This window comes from Pseudonaja textilis, chromosome 8, assembly GCF_049901715.1.
Source record: "Pseudonaja textilis isolate UNSWEBS1 chromosome 8, rPseTex1.2, whole genome shotgun sequence".
Taxonomy (NCBI): domain Eukaryota; kingdom Metazoa; phylum Chordata; class Lepidosauria; order Squamata; family Elapidae; genus Pseudonaja; species Pseudonaja textilis.
This window is the reverse complement of record NC_141997.1, coordinates 31,974,732-31,994,728: the sequence shown is the minus strand read 5'-3', so window position 1 is coordinate 31,994,728 and position 19,997 is coordinate 31,974,732. Positions and strand designations below refer to the sequence as shown.

At 38.0% G+C, this 19,997-nt stretch overlaps 1 protein-coding gene across 3 annotated transcripts; it reads right to left on the bottom strand.

The window, feature by feature from the left end:
- Positions 1–12: 12 nt before the first annotated feature.
- On the bottom strand, positions 13–19,150 carry TGDS (TDP-glucose 4,6-dehydratase). Of its 3 annotated transcripts, XM_026708290.2 has the most exons (12): positions 19,016–19,150; positions 16,922–16,988; positions 14,783–14,851; positions 13,702–13,792; positions 12,533–12,675; positions 11,758–11,856; positions 10,423–10,482; positions 8,937–8,980; positions 7,975–8,140; positions 6,148–6,206; positions 3,169–3,266; positions 13–683 (listed from the first exon to the last, which is right to left on the bottom strand). In XM_026708290.2, the coding sequence occupies exons 1-12, from the start codon at positions 19,096–19,098 to the stop codon at positions 598–600; spliced, it is 1,065 nt and encodes a 354-aa protein (XP_026564075.2). In that variant the 5' UTR covers positions 19,099–19,150; the 3' UTR covers positions 13–597. The 3 variants fall into 3 exon arrangements, with proteins under 3 accessions (XP_026564075.2, XP_087794114.1, XP_087794115.1); XM_087937988.1 differs by lacking the exon at positions 10,423–10,482 and having other exon boundaries at positions 19,016–19,141; XM_087937989.1 differs by lacking the exon at positions 10,423–10,482 and having other exon boundaries at positions 8,937–8,950; positions 19,016–19,141.
- Positions 19,151–19,997: the final 847 nt, after the last annotated feature.

Below are 19,997 nucleotides of genomic sequence, written 5' to 3'. Positions count from 1 at the left end.
CACTCATCGCCCTTAAAAGAATCTAGTAATTTATTTCACACAGAGTATTTTTTATAAAATAAATATAAAATATAATTGAAATATATTTTTATTCTGTTAAAATATAACTTCATTGTCCATAAATCAATTTCTGTTGAGCAAGTAGAAAAATTCCTATCTTTTCAATTCAGCTCTGGAATCATCAGGTATCAGCACAGAGAAGTACTTTAAAAATGAATAATTACTAAAGTCCTCTGGTAAACATGATGAAGAAAATGCCTACCCCTTAAGTATAAAACATTGACTAAATTTTAATAATACTGATAATACAATATTGTAACAATACAAAAGAGCAACTTTAAAGTGCAATTTTAAAGGGATAAACGTTACTGTCCTGAAATGTCATTTTAAAGCTTCAGTACTGGAGTGTTTGTAAAATTAATCTGGCCCCAAATTCCCCATTGGGAATTCAAAAATTTGATTCTATTATTCTGCTGATACTTCTTGTTTCTTGAATACAATACACCTTCATCTTCAACCACTCCATTTTTTTTTCTTAACATGTTGAGGTAGTATGATTTCTTCTTTCCGTCCCTTTCAGCTCTGAGGCAAACAAATTCATACAGATTCTCCAGCAACAGGAAATGGTTCCAAAGCCTTTTCTGGATTTTTCCAATTGTGGAAGTTCTCTTGATACCATTCAACTAGGATTAAAAACAAAACAAATAATTTACACCATAAACACTCTTGTAAGGTAAAGTCATGCCAGTTTTAATTTAAGAAATTAAATGAAATTAGTCACTAACAATCTATTTATAACCTTATACCCTTTCACCATCAGTAACAGCTTATAGGGGCTCTCTGCATACTAGCAACTTTCCAACAATTTTCAATTTGATTGAAATTTCTCATCTAATGATGGAAAAATATTATGCTATAAAATCATGGCTATATTAGCAATTGGCTGACAATCATGGCTATATTAGCAATGGCTATATTAGCAATGGCTGTGCCTGGTAGCCACAGAAGCAGCCCACTATCCCAGGAAATGACAGAACTGTTTTCAGGAATTCTCACAGTTGCTATGCGTGTGGCTCACATTATCCATACCCTACCTATTCAGTAGCTTTGTTTCTTCCTTTCAATCCCAAACACTCCACAGGCCAAATTGTGACGTCATCACGATATTTTTTGCCTTTGCGGAGCTGAGGTGGGTGTGGCCTGTGCATGACACATCCGGCCCGCGGGCCACCAGTTTGACAGCCCTGGCCTGCATTGACTAGCCGTGGAAGTTGAAAACCTCAAGGATTTCTATCTTTGCGTACAATTAGTTGTCTAATGATATCTCTTGTGGATGAATGGGGCTGGGCTGATTTATATAATAAGCTATTTTCCATTCAAATCAAATCAAATTACTCTTATCTACGTAATGCCTCACACATTCAAATGTGGATTCCAATCCACAAATGTTTCCTGTGTTTAAAGTACAGAAAATCCTGTGTTGTTTTTCTAGAGAACCAGAATATTCCCCCCAAAAAGGGGAGGGGCAGACATGCCAACCCTCTAGTACGGTATATATTTGTGGGAGGATCTTCCACAATGAAGCGCAAGGCCTGTGGAAGTTTGCAAAGTAGCAGAGGGACTCTTTTTTAAAAAAAAAAAGCCTCTCACTCACACAAAGGAGTTTTTGAATCCCATCCACTGATGTTCTCGGGACAGAATAAGTATACAGGCAGACCTCGACTTACAACAGTTTGTTTAGTGACCGTTCAAAGTTACAGTGGCACTGAAAAATATGACTTATGACCTTTACAGTATCCCCATGATCATGTGATCAGAATTCAGAAGCTTGACAACTGATTCATATTTATGATGGTTGCAGAGTCCCTGGGGTCATGTGATCCCTTCTGCAGCTTTCTGACAAGCAAAAACCATGGGGGAAGCCAGATTCACTTAACAGCTGGGTTACTAACTTATAACCACAGTGATTCACTTAACAACTGTGGCAAGAAAGGTCATAAAATGGGGGCAAAGCTCACTTAACGAATGTCTCACTTAACAAAGAAAAGTTGGGATCAATTGCGGTCATAAGTCAAGGACTACCTGTATTTTTTATATGGAACCGAAACCCGAGAGCTGCAATTCCCTACCCCCCCCCCCAAGAAATGCATCATATAAATGATGAAGCTGAACACATGGAACCATGCAAGCAATAAGATAAAATGTATTCTGTTGAAACAAAAATGCTACATGTAAAGTATATACCGTATTTTTTGCGCTGTAAGATGCACTCCCCCACTCCCAAAAAAAGTGGCTGGAAATGTCTATGTGTCTTATAGAGCGAATGCTGCCGAAGCCCCACCCACCCACTGCCCCCCACCTGTTAGCCTCTGCCTCTTAGCAAGTCAGCTTCAGCACAAGCAACTGCCTCCCAGAATACTGCTGATCAGCTGTTCCAGGCTGCTGGAATCGCTGCTGCCCATCACCCTCTATCGCCACCTCTGTGTGCTCCATTTTTAGCCTCCATGTGCCTCATTTTCAGCCCGTTCCAGGCGGTGGCAATCCCCGCCTAGAATGGGCCAATGGGGCACATGGAGGCCGAAAATGAGGTGCGTGGAGGTGGCAATAGGTAGCAACGGCAATGGGCAGTGGTGGCGGTGGCGGCGATCCCCACAGCTTGGAACAGCGGATCAGCAGTATTCTGGGAGACCGATCTAACCGCCTATCAGCTACTTGTGCTAGATTATTATTTTGTTCTTCTTTTCCTCCCCAAAAGCTAGGTGCATCTTATGGTCTGGAGCATCTTATAGTGCAAAAAAATATGGTAGATAAGAATTAGCTACTTTCTGCTGCTCTTATACAGTAACTAAGCATTGAGCTCTCTCCGAGAGTCTAAGAAGACATGGCAACTGGACAACTAAAACCCAGGATTTAGTAGTCATTTTGCCAAACACAATAGCTGCTCTGAAACAGATCATTTGTGTTCAGATTTCAAGCTGATAAAATTAACCTCATAAAACTCAAAAGCAAGTTTAATTAAGTTCCCCGCTATAGAAATTGTAGCTTTAGCTGTCTAATTCTGTGACAAATTGGCGTGTGAATTAAGTGGATTTTATTTTCCAAATTAGCTTATGATGGCTGTTCATTTCCCTTGTGCCTCCCTCCTGTTTCACTGTATATATAACATACTTGTTTTCTTGATTCCTTCCTTCCAGGAGACCTTGGGTTTCCAGCCCAAGCTATACATTTTTCCAGAATTCATTGGGTATCCCATGTCATTTGTAGGTCTTTAAAAAAAGAAAAGAGTTTTTCAATAGAAACATTTCATTTCCAGCAGCATTTGTGTCAGTTATCACCAGAAAGCCATCTTCCTTTGGCTCAGCCCTAAAGTTGAAAAAAGATTCCTTTCCTGTTCTATTAAAATATGTACATGTAAGTAGAACAAAGGCAAATGTTATCCCACATTAATCATTCATACAACTGAAATAATTCAAAATATCAAATGGAGTAGCTACAGCCACAGGATAAGTGCCACACTGGTGAAAACAATTCTGCAGAAATGACCCATGTGAGATGTTACCATTTAATTTTTAAAATAAAGGAAATTTGTGATTTCAGGTCAGTGCTGACTCATGGTGGATGCCTTGACAAGTCCTTGCATTTGTCTTGGCAACTTTTTCAGAAATGGTTTTGCTAAAGCCTTCTTCCTAGAGTTGGAAGGGAGCAACTGGATGAAAGTTAGTCTCCCAGTTTCTAGCCTGCCGTAATCATAGTATCAAACTAATTCTTGCCTCCTCTAAAGACAGCCTTAAAATGAATAAGCAATACTATATAGGCAACTTAATTTTACATTCTAGATTATTGTTACTGGGGGGTGGAAAGACAATGTCTATTTATTTTAATAGATTTGGATCATATATACTTCGATTTTACTTTGCACAACCTATTCCATTTTTATCAAACAGACAGAATATGTAAATTAAAAATGTAAATTCAAATATAAATTGTATACGTAATACACATGTATAAACTACAACAAAAAGGTACACATAATTTAGTTGCAATAGCACTTTGATTTATATACCACCTCACAGTGCTTTTACAGGTCACTCTAAGTGGTTTACAGAGTCAGCATATCAACCCCAACAATCTGGGTCCTAAACCATCTTACCAACCTCAGAAGGATGGAAGGTGGAGTCAACCTTGAGCCGGCCAGGATTGAACTCCTGGCTGTGGGCAGAGTTTGCATGCAATAGTGAATGCCAGGGCTCTTGTAAAGCCATCGTAACCCCAGGACCATGCTGGCCATTAAGTGGGAAGAAGTAGGAGTCCCAGCTAAGAAGTGCGAGGGGTGACAATGTGCCATCGGTAGGTGCTGAGATGCTGCTTGGCAGTCAGCAGAATTAGCCTGCAATACTGCATTCTAATCACAGTGCCACCATGGCTCTTAATCATACTAAGCTGGATTTAAATCAATCGGATTTTAATAGGTAAACCCGATCTTTGCTATTATATTTCAGAACATTTTGCAGAAAATACAAGAAATGTAAGAAATCCCGAAAAGCATGTTTGAAGTTTGTCATCTCTAACGAGCTCATGGAATGCTCAGAATATTCTTGGTTGAACTAATTCTTAAGATGTCAGTCAGTTTCAGTAATTTAACAGAGATGACTCCACATTATCCACATCAGATATATACTCATACTCTTAAGTTCATATGCTAACTCCCACTACTTATCAGCAGAGAGGCATTTCAGTTATGCTGTAATTTCCGTAACAGGAAAAAAAAGATGTTTCAGAAACTATACATAGTTTTACAAGAAGCTCAGCTGTGTTGCAATATTTTAATTACATTGCTTCAAGCAACTATTGTCCAATCAGTTTATTGGATAAATCTGATTTATTGAACTCCAACTCTTTAAGGGCCAGCCTCTTCTAGAAAATCAAAACATTGCTTAAAATCAGAAATGCCTCAACTATACAACTCAAATGTCTCAACTAAGTCAATCTGGCTATATTATTCTTAAAGTGTGTCTGCTTTTTTGGCTAAAGGGATGCTAAAAACGAAGAAAAAACACCAAATAATTCTGAGCTAATGTGAGATATTTTTTGAATTTCTGTATCCTGCTGAAAGTTGAAAATGGCACTGGAATCTGTAGAGGCAATTATCTCCAAATCAGCAGCCAGTATCTGCTAACAACCACACATGTACACTAATAATTCCCCATCTTTTTGAAGTTTCCACGCTGTTATGTAGTCTAATTCTTACAGATTATCCCTTTCATTTGAAATTGATTTGATACTTTTTAATTCTTCATCTTCCAACTGCACCCAATGCCTCTTACTGTTTAATTAAGATGAGTCATAAACATTTCTAAGTATCACTATTCTTTAGAATCAATACACAATGCTTAATTTCTGTTGATTGCAAATTGCTCCTTTTCAAGAATCCCTGTGCAGGTGGTAATTTTGCTAATCTTTTAAAAGGAGATGGGACAGGTAATTAACAAAAACTGAGACCAGAACCAATAAACAGAAATGGGGGAGAGACCTAGACCTTATTGTAAGACAATGTGCTAATGACAAAAAAACAAATTATGAAATAGAAGTGTTAAAAAGAGAATTGTAAAGTAAACATACTTCCCTATTCTACACAAAGAAGTGTATTTAAAGCTTCTCCCTTCAGAGATTGAATCTTTCCCAGTTTTTAAAATCTAAAACCTGCGACTGGTGAAAATTAGTGTCATTACAAGCCTTTAGAGTCTCATCCGTGAGATGAAGAGCGTTTCCAACTACAGCTTTTCTCTCAATCTTAGAACTGAATAGGTGGCCAGGAACCAGTTCTGTATTATGCAGAAATGCCTTCTCATTGGAAGACTAACAAAAAGCTGGGGATTATGTGCCAAGTTGCCTACAGGCCTTGTACTTTTTCTGCTCTGGGAAAGGAAAAGTAATGCACTAAAGCTCCATGCTGTCTTCTCAATGCAACAACCCATCCCACAAAGGAATGAGCCAGACAACTTCGAGTTTCCATGTATTCTCATTTTCTCAGAATTGACAACAGAGTTATGTGTCTAATTCTGTGACAAATAGTAAATGTTTAAGAAGATTATAAAAAAAAAGAAAGCAATCCTAACAAATGATTTCATGAAGCCTACTCAGTCTTACCTGTCTTTAACATAATCCATCCAATGTTCTACTTCAGCTTCTGAACTAGTATTTTTAATCTGACAATGAAGAAAAGGTGCATATTACCAACGAAATATCTGATAATCTTGATTTAATTAACCTTCTTTGAATAGATAGTTCAATGAATAATTGGAACAGCTTTTACTGTACATGGATTTGTTATTAATGCGCTTCAATCAGGACTAATACTAGAATTCTTCCAATCATAATATTCTAACTTAAATATTATAGAATTACACAAGCAAAAAAATAAAGAGTATCTAATGGGAAGACATGAATGGGTAGCTATAATCCCATTTTTCTATTGTGGAACTATGTTGTGGGCAGTCTCATAATCAGAGGTGGTATTCAGCCAGTTCAGACTGGTTCTGGCGTACCGGTAGCAGAAATATTGAACAGTTCAGAGAACCAGCTGGCCCCACCCACCCGCCTGTGGTCTTCCCCGTCCTTTATTCCATTGATTTTTACTCAGCTGATTGATGCGGCAGGGCGGATTGCCGCACCTCAGGTGAGCTAAAAAAAAACAACTCAACTCGCCGAGGGCGATCTTTGAGTCTTGCGTGCATGCTTAAAGCGCGTGTTAGGCGCACACGTCCTTTATCCCATTGATTTTTAGCTCAGCTGATTCATGCGGCAGAACAGATTGCCACGCCTCATCTGAACTAAAAACAGCTGAGGCGATCTTTGAGTGCTGTGTGATGGCGATCTTAGAGGGCTGCGCGCGCCTGCAGGAAGCACACGGGCACCCGTAAAGTGCCCAGAACCGGTAGCGCGCAGTTTGGAATCCCACCACTGCTCACGGAGGTTACTTGACCTCAAAAGTTGCAACTAGTAGAAAAGAGATGACTAGAGGTAGCCCTTGAACCAAAATTGCCAAAATTGGTACCAGAATCTGGGTCGATGAGTAAAACTGTCCTTAAGCAAGATGCCCAGATAGAATCATAAGACTGGAAGGGACTTTGGAGGTCTTCTAGTCCAACCCCATCCAAAGCAGGAGACCTTAAACCATCCTGGACAGATTGGAATCCTGGGTAAGGAGCACGGGGTGCCTTGGGGAAAGTCTTTGTTGGACTACAGGTTTGGAGTTAAAATCCTAGAAACTTATGATTTTTGGTTTTACCAATTAGACTGATAAGATCTTTATAGAAACTGATAGTTTATATTACTATGAAAAAAACAAAAAGTTGTGATTTGATGTTAATGCCTTATTTTGCTGCAACAGAGATCGTTGGAAGTTAATGCTTCTTTTCATTTTTCTTCATCCTTCCTCACTTCCATCCCTCTTCCTCCCCACTGTTTTCCTTTTATATTTTGTTATCTTACTTTATTTTAGAACAATAAAAATGATAATGTTGCGGAGTTAAAATCCTGAAAATTTTAGCTTCCTTCCTGCAGGATTTCCTTTCCCCTCTGTTCATTGCATAATTTCAGTGGACCAGTCGTTATAACAGACAAGCCATCTTCTCCCTGAGGGGAAAGTTTCAGGATCTTCTTAAATTATTACTATTTGAGTAAAGATCTATACTCACAGGAAGGAATGTGAATGACACAACTACCTACCAGAGGTAGTTTCTCTTATATCCCCAGTGTCAGGTGTCACAATATTGATCTAATCTTGTGGTTTGTCACATGACTGCTTTTTAATTACATTTAAAACATTAAAAAAAAAACTGAAGCAAAAAGAGATTTACAATGTCAAACGTTTAAAATAAAACCAAGATCTGCCCTAGTGAAATGCTCAAGTCAGCTCTGGCCCATTTTACTGCTGTTGCTTAGTTCACCTATTTTCAAATTTAGTTTACTCACAAGATGGATTAATTCCTTCGCAAGCTGGGTAATAGACACAGCAAAACTGGTCCCAATGTTGTAGATTTCACCTGGCTGCCCTTTCTTCAGAACAGTAAGGAATGCTTCTGCTACATCACTAGCATAAAGAAAATTTCTTTTCTGAAGTCCTGAACCATGAATGCAACTAAAGGAAAACACAAGAATAGATCATTTTTAATATGGATTATTAAAAGCAAGGTCCTCGCTAATAGCAGAATGGTCTAGTCAAGTTTTCAAAGAGTAACACTCACTAAAAGACAGAAGAAATCTCTAAATCTTTCATTTTATTATTCAAAGTAATAGTCTTTGCTAGGTAAAGTATGCAAAAAAGAAAGGCCAAGTTCAAAGCAAATAATAATCTACAATTTTTATTAACAGTAAAATTCTAGATGACACATAAAACATGACATTCCTAAACTGCAGATTGCTGGGGACCGTGGGAGGGGAAAAAGAGATTAATACATAGAAGCATACAGCTTCCTCAACCAAGATTTTAGATTAGTGAAAAGCACAAAACAATAAACATGATCTAGCATAAATTCTATGACCTCTGCTGGTGGAAAGATATTAAACACCCAAATACAGCTTCTCATTTGATCAAAAGCAATACACACACTAAAATAGATCCAGGCTTTGAGTACCCATTCCCCATTTGTTCATGTTGCATATTTAACAGTACTAAACAATTCCCCACTATATAAATTAAGAATTTCATATATGGAAACATAATTATATGTATTAAAATAAAAATTAAATACACACCAAACTCAAAGCTCTGTTCCCTTTTCTTAATATTACAAACTTCTTTGGCAATAAGAAAGGAACCAATTTTATAGGCATATCTGATTTTTAGCTATATGTTCAATTTTCAGGGTGCGACATGGCTTATTTTCTTACACAGTTGTTTTTAAATGAACACATACATACATATTAATACATACCATTTTCTATTCTGCTGTAAGAGAGAAATGAACTTAGGAATAACCTAGGAAATATAAAAGACAAAATGAACAATTATTAAAATTCATACTACTTTAAAACAGAAAACAATGTAGCTTCATTGCTGCAAGTAAGTTCTCATTAATGCTAGCTTCAGGTCTGCCATCTTCAGCTTGGCGCCTCGCTGGCATCCTGCCATCAATCAATGGACGGAGAGGCAAAAAGAAAGTAGGCAATTGGCATGTAAAAGGTAGAGTTGACCTAAAAGGGTGTGTGTGAGAGACAGATTTGATGGAGACCAGAGGTATAAGAACCAGCTTGTTCCGACCTTCAAGGTCCTGAAGCTTGGGAAACAATGCGAATTGCACCAAGTGGCACAAAACATCTGAGTGGTTCCCAAAACACCTATATGGCACATCATTGGTCGAAGATGAACCAATCAAGGGGAAAAGGCCAGGGAAAAAGGGAAAATACAGGAACCTTAGATCTTGCCTTGTTTTTGCTGCAACCGCTACTCCTTAGTAAAAGAACTTATCACTTCATGGATATATGGAGTCGAAGATCTTTCTTTCCTAGCTGGGGCAAGCCTATCAATAAACATAAAAATCCCTACCTTCCTTCAAAAAATTGCACTGAGTTATGCAGCTGGTATCAGGAAGTGCTTTGTGTGCATGAGGCGGAATGAGAAGAACCTCAAGCCTAGTTTCAACTCTTAAAGCAGCTGATTAAAAGGGAAAGCGGTGGCAAGTAACAGGCACATATCTGCATAGTGGTGCTGCTGGAGAGAGTAAAGGGGATGCATGCGCAGCATTAACCCATAACAGAGCGCTCCTTATCCATCTGGAATTCTTAAAGCAGCAAAGCCCATTTTCACATACTAGAAACTTGAGTTGTTCAACATTCATGCTGTTCATTCTGTAAATTAAAACCTTAAAATACAGGCTACACACAAAATTGTTATTTAATTGGGCTATTGGAGACACTAAGACCAATTCTCCTGTAAGCAATTATCAGTGACAGAGATAGATTCACAAAAATCACTTTCTAACCCAAGGATGGCCAGCAAGCAAGTTTGGTCACATCCCACTCCAAAATAATTAGAAGTTAAAAATTGTACTAATTGGACACCCATCTTGCTCGGTAAATAGTTCAACCTATCCCCATCAGAAATCTCAAAACTTCAGTTTGGACATAAAGTGGCAAATACTTTATTCTAAGCACAGATATATAATGGTCAAGCCTTTGGATAATTATGGAATCTGATAACAGATGCAGGTGCAGCTTTTGGTACATTTTACAGATTAAAAAAAAATGCCCTGAGTATATGAGAAGATTGACCTGATCAAGTCTATTTATTATAGCTTGACCATATCATGAATTGTCCTAAAAACAGTATACAGTTTGTCAATTTTTCAGGGAACATGGGAAAGAAACATATTTCTATGGTAAACTATAAAAGCTTAAGAAAAAGACCTTGATTTAACTTACTTTTTCTGGAAATTGATGAGGTCCATAAACGTTGCTGCTCCGTGTGATAACCACTGGAAACTTTAACGTACACATGACAACTGTATTAAAATGAACCCAGTCAAAACTGCTATTAATGACCTAACATGAGTGATATCCAGTTAAACCCATTCCTGATGGCATAATTACTATTGCCAGAACAGCAACAATTCCCTTACAGGTTTTTTTTCGCTTCTCAGATTTACTGCTAAGAACTGATATCAATAAAAGAGAATATGTTAGCTGCCACTTAATGTTTGATTGTGTGTCACTACCATACGGTGACAATCTGTCATGGGGAGGGTGGATGCTTGGGGGAAAGTGAAAGTAGTAACTGCTGTATTACCCCAGACGCTGCTTCAAGGTCACCTGGCTGGGAGAAGAATGCAGCTGCATATGAAACTACACCTGAAGTGATTGTTCTGAAAACTTGTTTGAACCTGATTGGTCATGGGGGATCAGTGATGCAAAGCAGTTAAGGGAGGGAGAAGCTCAACTTAGGGATTTTGGAGCCTGAATCTCAGTTCTGGCTATGCACTACTGCAATGTACTTCACTTCTAATAAAATATACCTTTCTCAACAAATGGAGCCAATGATCATTTCTACTGTTTGTACACGTTTGAGGCAGATCTGACAGTGTATTTGTGGTTTAGGGTTGAAATGAGGGGTCCTTGATACTCTCTGAGCTTGGCTGTTGTCTTGCAGACATTTCATCACCCAAATTTAGCACTGATATTAAGGGCTGATGTCCAGGTGCACTCAGGTAATGCCTGACTTCAGCCATTGTTTTTTGCCGACAGAACAACAAAAAAGACATACATTGCTAAGGCAGAAAGGCCTTAAAACGATTAAAATGGCACATTTAGCAGGAAGATCTAACTTGATCCACTACACCTAACATTAAAGATGAAACTCCAAGGAACAAGCTGGTTTCTAAAAACAAGCGAGCAACCCGGGGCCCCTAAGCTACACCTAATTTCTAAATCTGCTTCCAAACAAGTTGTTAAAAATTAGTGGCATGGTCTCTCCCCATTGGGAGGCAAATAATGGTAGGAAACTATGGTATAAACTTAAAAAAAAACTTTTATGCAGTTTAAAATACCCAGCGCTTTCTCCATGCTAAACAAAAGCCACAACCTCACCTTGGCATATGGGTGAGGCTGAGGCGGATCCCAACCTCCCCCTAATAAATGTGGCCCAGCTCTATGGCACAAATCACTAGCTTTTGTTATGCATTCACATCCCTTTGGACACATACAATGTTTCACAGAAACTTTTATGACCCCCCCCCCGCCCCCAATGTAATTTATGCTCACCTGGTATCTTTCCCAGTAAGATTGGACAAAGCATTCAGCCGCTGCCTTAGACGTTGCATAAGGATTTGTAGGTTGTTTGGGTGAAGATTCATCAAATTCCTGCAGCAAAAGTTTACATGGAGTACATTTTAGCACAGATAGCAGTAAGTTACCCATGACTCCAGTTAACTGGTACAAGTAACTCCAATACCGGCAACAAGTTTTAAGTATCCAGTTGCAAAATATATACAAGTAGTCCTCAGGTTATGACCATTCATTCCGCAAACGTGCAAAGTTACAGCGGTGAAAAAAAATGGTACTTATGACCAGTCCTGAGAGTTCTAACCACCATACTGAACCACAGTTACAGGATTGTGATTTCTGATGTTCCTTGCCAGCTTCTCACAAGCAAAGTCAATTGAGATGCCAGCAGGAAGTCACAATCATGTGAGATCCTTGCCTATTGATCCCACTCTTTACAGTGGCCAGAACTGCCATTGCTAAGTGATATGGTCACAACATCACAACAGTGATGGAAATTCTGGTCCCAACTACTGTCGTAACCTCAGGACTGTCTGTACTCATAATTTGTTCTGCTTACTTGTACATCAAATTACAATCAGGAAACATTCTATAAGTATACATGCAAATGGCCTCTTCAATGCCTTTTTTTAATAGGAAACAACATAAGGATTTAAAATATTGATATAATTTCTTTATAAGAGTTGGGAACGGAAAAATCACTCCGAACCACACAGGAAAAAAAAAGGAAGAATTTCAACCTAGAACAGCTCACCTTATCACAACTTCCTCCATAAACTTCATCAGTGCTGACATATACAAACTTTTCCACATTAGCCTTATGAGCAGCCCGAAGCAGAATGTACGTTCCATAAACATTAACATAGTTGAACTCAAGTTTGTGCCAAAATGAAAGACCTACATTTTCAGTCAAAAAGAATAAAGAGGGTGTCATTTTGACAACTGAAAACAATTACCATCCTTAACAGAATGCTCTGATAGAAAAATATGTTATTTATTCCCCAAACATCACATAACAAAATGCTTCTAAAAATGTTAAGGCTGCAACCTGACAGCCCACAGAAGCATAAAGCAAACAGCTGAGAGCATTCCTCTTTCTTTGTGAACAGAGAGAGATTCATAAGCCTCCCAACTTTGGGCAAAGAAATCCTAGATAATGCCTCAGACACGTATAATAAGAGTACGCTGGAAGTCTAGATCAGTGGAGCTTATGCATGGTAGCATTATTACATTTTAAACCACGTTTTATGCTTATGGTTCAGGAGAACCTTGATTTTTTAAAAAATTAAAAAGCCATAAATAAATCGTTTAAACAAACGTATAGCACTTTAGCTTGAATAACTAGATATTCTAAAATAGATTGTCAGACTTAATAGCAGACAAACAGGGAAAACGTATATTTAAAATTATTATTGCAGGGCAGAATCTAATGCAGAATTGTGCATATTAAGCTTTAAAAGTGCAACGTCTGTGCCAGATGCAGCCATGGTCCTTTAAAAAAAAAAATCATTTTATGAATCGGTACATATTTAGTTCCTTTTCTATGAGCATAAGAACTGAGGACCCTATTTTAAAAAGTAGTATTCTTCAAATATTCCAGTAAATGTAGCAGCAACATAACTAAATTGCATGAAAAATAAGGCTGTGCTGCACTTAGATTTAAGTCTACGCCAAATAAAAATTCTAATGACCATAACAGGCTGTCTAAAAATTGCTCTACTTAATCTATATAATCTATATTTCAACAGGGTTCAACTACTGGCAAACTGAACTATTTAAGTTTCCACCACCAACCACATCATAATATGTGGGCTTATTACATGAAGCATTAGCTCTGTCCCTTCTACAAATCCTGGAAGCTACTGAAGAACGCTTTATCAATCCTGCAAGATGGTGACAATTACAGGGATATGTCATGCTCACCTACATGCGTTTGAGCTGCAAAATGTAACACTATATCAATTTTCTCTGTCTCAAATAATTCTTTTATGAAATTGGGTTCACAGATGTCTCCCTAATTAAGAAAAAAGAAAATATAAAATCAGCATGGAACAGCAAGTTATTTTTTTTTCCAGTGGTAAGCATTTGATATATAATTGGTATATAATCTTATGGAAAATTGTGGGCTTTCATCTCAGTTTTCATCTTATAACAATTGCACAGTAGAATCAAGAGAGCTGGAAGGAGAGATTTTACACCAATTCCAACTTGCTTAGTACAGGAATCTAAATTAGGATTAGCACCATTCTATTCTCTCTTTTCTCCCCAAACTTCTGTCAAAACTAAATATAATCAGACCTTTAATCAGAGGACTTGATTTCCATATCACTGATTATAATCATCAATAATTCTCTGAAACGTTTCCAGTTTGGGGGGAGGGGAGATACTTAAAATACAATGTCTAGAACTGGCCACTATACTTAAAGTGCAGTCTGACCATAGCAAAACTGAACTATTATCTTGCATGAATTGGAAATTATACTTCTGGTTAAAAACAACCTGAATTGTGTTTGCCATATCAGCTACCACATCATGTTGCTGACTCAAATTTAGTTTGCAATCAGCTACTATTCCCCAAGTGCTATTACCAAGCCAGTATCCCCCATCCTATACATTTGACTTGTATTTCTAGGTGAAGTATTTTGTCTTTACCCATTCACTTTCATTTTATTTTTTAACCCAACTCTCAAATTTACTCAAATCATTTAGATGATATATATGTCCTAATATATTAACTTTCTAATCCAATTCTTGGTTATCTGCAAATTTATTAATCAATCTCTCCATCTTTTCACTCAAGTGATTAATAAATCTTCTGAAGATGGTGTGCCTGGGAATATGGCAGTCTACCTGAGACCTTGTTTCACTATTCAGGAACCACTGATGATCACTCTTGGAGTCCAATTTGAGTCACCTGTGTCTTGTCAAGCCACCCAACATGCTAGAACTGATGCCATAGTCATTTAATTTTAAAAACCCAGTGAAAGCAAAAAGTTTAATTTACCTGAACAAATTTGTAGTTCTCTTTCTCAGAAACTGTCTTAAGATTTGTTAAGCTTGCACAGTAGTCCAGCTTAACAAAAACAGAAAAGGAGACAAAGTGAGAGAAAATAAGTGTTTTATATGAGAAGTTGCTGAATGCAAGATTTTTTTTCAGACAAAATGTTTTTGTCTGAGAAATCCAACTTTTACAGAAGCATTAAAAAAAAAAAGCTTTGTGGTTTCACAGGTAAGAATGCTGATATCCTACCACAATTATAACAATTGCTGGGTGAAGTTATATAGTGGATATAAAAAGTCTACAATCTTGTTAAAATGCCAGGTTTTTTAGATGCAATAACGATAAATCACTTCAGATTTTTTTCATCTTTAATGTAACATAGAAGTTGTACAATTCAACTGCACAACAGACTAAAATGGTGCGTGTGTGAGAAATAATAAAAAGTACAATTAAGTGGTTGCATGAGTGTGCACATCCTCTTATAACAGGGTGTGTGGCTCTGTTCAGAATTAAACAATCATATTCAAACTGATAGTAAATAGTAGTCAGTGCACACCTGCCCTCAATTAAAATAATTTTGATAACATATACTTCAAGTGTGCAAGTAGGATTTTTCTGACATCTGCTCAAGTTGCCTCTTACCACAAAAGCCATGGCTCCAAAAAGCTTACAAAGCAATCAGCTGGGAGAAGAGTACAAAAAAATTCCCAATGCATTGTACATGCATACCATAGAACATACTGAAGATAGTCAACAAGTTCCTCACTGGACATTTTTAAGCTTCATCACAGGTGATTTTTTTAAGAAAAGACTGGACAACCACCCATCTGAAATGGTACAGGATCTCCAGCTTGAGCAGGGGGGTTGGACTAGAAGACCTCCAAGGTCCCTTCTAGCTCTGATTGGTTGAAGTGGAGAAAACATGGCACAATAGCGACATTATCAGGAACTGGATATCCCTCCAAATTTGATGAAAAAAAACAAGACCAAAACTGGTCCACTAGAGTAGCTGCAGGAATTTCTGACAAGTGCTGGTTGCATACTACATCAGACAATCTCCAGTATTCTTCATATGTCTGGGCTATGGGGTAGGATGGCAAAATGGAAGCCTTTTCTTACAAATATCTAACCCTGGCTACATTTTGCAAAAACCTAAATCAAGTCTGACAAAACACATGGGAAAATGTGTTGCGGTCTGATCTAGACCAAGGTTCAACTTTTTGGACATACTTACAAAAAGTGTATTTGGTGGAAAAACAACATTGCAGATTACCAAAAGTTACACATTGCCCACAGTGAAGCACAGTGGTGGCAGCATTACACTTTGGGCTGCTTTTCTTCAGCTGCTACTGGGGCTTTAATCAAGGTCTAGTCAGAGTTATGAACAATTCTAAATATCAGTCAATTTTGGCACACAATCGTCAAGCTTCTGCTAAAATGTTGAAGGTGGAGAGAGATACAATGAATTGAAGCATACTTCCAAATCAATAAAAAATGGCTTCAACCAAGAAGACCGAAGTTTTGAAAAGTGTTAGTGTTTAAGGGTGTGCTGCACTTTTGCAACTATTATATCTTTTTTTTTTTTTTGCAATTATTGTCTCTCTTTTATTATGTTTCCCCCTAAACGTTTTCAGTTTGTTAGCTTAAATGTTAAATTACATCTGTTGTTCATTCATTAGTACTCACTGTGCTTGGGAAAATTGGAACAGGAAAGACGAACAGGTTTGGTGTGAATTTTAGCACCCTTCTAACTTTTTAGAAACTGAATAATACAAAATTTTATTCAGAAGCAGATTTTTTTTTTTATTTGAATGTATGAATCAGAATTTACAGGTATGTTCAGTCATAAAGAAATATGGGTATGTAAATTCGTTGCTATTACACCAACCTTTAGGTTATATAGCCTTATAATAGGGATGTCAAGCTCGCGTCATAATGCTGGCATTGCGTGGCATATTGCAATTTTTCCCCCTTCACTAAACCAGGCATGAGCATAGCTAGCACATGACGCAGCCAGCCGGCGAGTTTGACAGCCCTGACTTATAAGCTTAGATTTCTCTCCCACCATGTTGTCAGACTGACACTACAACTCTTTTTAGGGTACTGCTTAAAAATGATTTTAATTTAAACCAACCGTCTTACCTTATCCAGATTAATGATCACATAGTTAGGATACTTTTCCACAAGGGAAATTATCACATGGGAAGCACTGTCAATTTTGGAAGAAAAAAACACAGATGGTGATGTGAAGAACCCACGTCAGACTTCAGCTCTTTTTCTTAAATCTTGTTCATGGACATCAACAGCTTTCCTGGTTTTTTTGCTCTGACAGTAAGATCAGGAGTTATAAATCCTTTTCTGCTTCTCTCTCTCTTAAGCCTAATATGTTTAATTACCTCAAAATAAAAACTAAAGAAATATACTGTACAATGAATGAGGCTATTTTTTTCAGTACTTTGAAAAATGGTCATAGGATGCTACAGTATGGGTAGTCCTCAACTTACAACCACAATTGAGCCCAAAATTTGTGTTGCTAAGTGAGAAATTTGTTAAGTGAGTTTTGTCCCATTTTACAACTTTTCTTGCCACATTTGTTAATGAATCACTGTAGCTGTTGAATTAGTAACACAGTTAAGTGAACCTTGTTTCCCCATTGACTTTGCTTGTCAGAAGGTTGCAAAAGATGGTCTCTGGGACACTGCAACCGTCATAAATATGAAGCAGTTGTCAAACAGTCGATGTAAAACACATGACCACAGGGATGCTGCAATGGTCATAAACATGAAAAATGGCCATATGTCACTTTTTTCAGTGCTGTTGTAACTTTGAACGGTCACTAAGTGAACTGTTGTAAGTTGAGGACCACCTGTAATGGTACAATTTATTTTCATATTCTTTAAACCCTGTATTTTCAAGGCTAATTCTGTGGGAAATAACTAGCAAAACTTTAAATATGCAAGGTCATAGTCTATTATAGAGATTTCAAATATTTTTCAGTCTCAAATATGGTGCTTCAGACGTGTATTGTAAGGAAGGGGTTTAAATCAAAAGAAAGTTACAAGTACTGTGAGGAAGTGTGCAGTATAGAAAATAGGGTGTTGTTTTTTTTTAAAAAAAAGCAGAATACACAGACTTGAGAGCATAGAATCAGCCCTTAGCAGGTAAATAACTTCCCTTCGGGATTTCAAATGCATAATTTGAATATTAATGATTCAAATAGAAAAACCTTTTTTAAAAAAAGCATCTGGTTACAGCAGATAAAAAGAAATCTGGGAAAAAAGAGGTGACTTATTACCACTGGCTTTATTTTTATATGCCCAAAAATAGATGAGCAAAAAAAAGGAGAACTGAAGCTTCTTCTTACTTGCACGTAGTTCAAGACAGAACTGACAAGCAACTTACTGTGTCGTCACTTTAGGAATTCAAAAAGCAGACACTATCCTTCTTTTTCCTTATATAGGGGAAGCAATTCTAGTTTTGTTTACACAGTGGTTTTGGATATAAATATTGCACGTGTGTATTTAATTTTTTAATTTTTATCATTTAATTTTTTTTATTAGTTAGTAATATAAAATACACAAATAGAAAATAAATGAGGAGGAAAATTAGAGGGAGGAAAAGGGAAGGGAAAAGTGTAGGAAAATTAGAGGAAAAAAGAAAAGGCATGCCTTGATTTCAGACTTCCTTATAAGATAACAACATCAAACATCAAAACTTTGTACTTTTACATAATAGTATAAACCAGCCCTTTCTGTAACAGCAAGCCTACTAATCGGTAAAACCCAAAACCAAAGTTTTGTGTTTTTTTTTCCCCCCCATCTCAAGCACAAATCCAGAAGCGGTTTTTGGAAGGTATATTTAATTTTCTTTTTTTCTGTAAGAACACGTATGTATGTATGTATGTATGTATGTATGTTATGTATGTTATGTATCTATACACACACACACACACACATATATATATTCCACCCAAATTACACGTTTATCTTGTTTTTGCACGCCTCGTCTTCAATCTTTTATTTTTTTTTAGGATTGACACTTCTAAGGCTGACTAAAATAAACCCCGTCGTCCTTCCCGCTCCAAAAGCACCTTTAAAAGGGCAACTTTTTTCTCAGCTTCCCAAGGACCAGGCTGTTCGGACAGCGGAAAACCCTTTTAAACCGTTGGAAATCGGGAAAAAAGGTTGGAAATTTGGACAACAGCGCCGCCACCTCCCCAACTTTTGCCCCACTCACATGAAGCCAGCGCCTCCGGTCACTAGGACTCGCTTCGTCAAGCCCCGCGGAGCCCCTCCAGCCCGAGAGAGCCCCCCAGACATCCTCCCGAGGAGCCCAGCTCCACTTCCGCTTCCTTACGTCAATTCCGTCCGCGAGGACCACCCGTCTCTCTCTCTCTCTGTCTCGCTCTCTCTCGTGTTCCTCTCGCTTTCGCGCACGCGTGCGCGAGGCCCGAAGAGCCGCGAGGCCCATTTTGGCGCCCTGTTCGGAGACTTTGCCACTTCTCCAACGTGGCGCCCGCGAGCCTGTGATTGCTCTGTTAATCCCCGTTAAGAGCTCCAGATCCCACGTCGTTGCGGTTAATACCGAACAGGGCACTTTTTGCACAACTACGCCATACTAGGAGAAAGTCCCGAAGGTGTTTTTTTTTTTTTCAAGAGGCAACTGGACTGGCTGGTTTTTCTTTCAAAACATTTCGCTTCTCATCCAAGAAGCTTCTTTAACTCTGACTGGATGGTGGGGAATGAAAGTCTTGTTAAAAAAGAGGCAGGACTACTCAGGTAACCCTGAGGATACAGACGAACTTCAAGTACTTCAACGACCGTTTAGTTTGAAGGCTCTTCAAACTTGACAGCTTTAAGACTTGTGGACTTCAACTCCCAGAATTCCTGAGCTAACATGACTGGAGGAGGAATTCTGGGAGTTGAAGTCCACAAGTCTTAAAGCTGTCAAGTTTGAAGAGCCTTGTTCTAAAAGGATGCAAATGGCCAGCTATCTGCAAGGAATATAAATCCTTCCATTCTCCACTGTCCTGTCAGAGTTGAAGCTTCTTGTACGAGAAGTGAAACAAAGCCCAGTCGCCTCCTGAAAGAAAGAAAAAAGCACCTTTGGGACAACCATAACATGAGTGACTGAGGAATATCCATAGACAATATCCAGGAGAAAGGAAACCAAATGTTGGAAGCCAAACAAGAGAAGCAGATTTCACAAAAGCGTGTCC

Coding starts and splice junctions, on each gene's coding strand:
- TGDS (XM_026708290.2), bottom strand. CDS start 19,098: ATGTCTGGGGGGCTCTCTCGGGCTGGAGGGGCTCCGCGGGGCTTGACG. Junction 14,852..16,921: donor TGATCATTAATCTGGATAAG/GTAAGACGGTTG, acceptor GTTTTTGTTAAG/CTGGACTACTGTGCAAGCTT. Junction 684..3,168: donor GGAAGGAATCAAGAAAACAA/GTATGTTATATA, acceptor TTTTAATCCTAG/TTGAATGGTATCAAGAGAAC.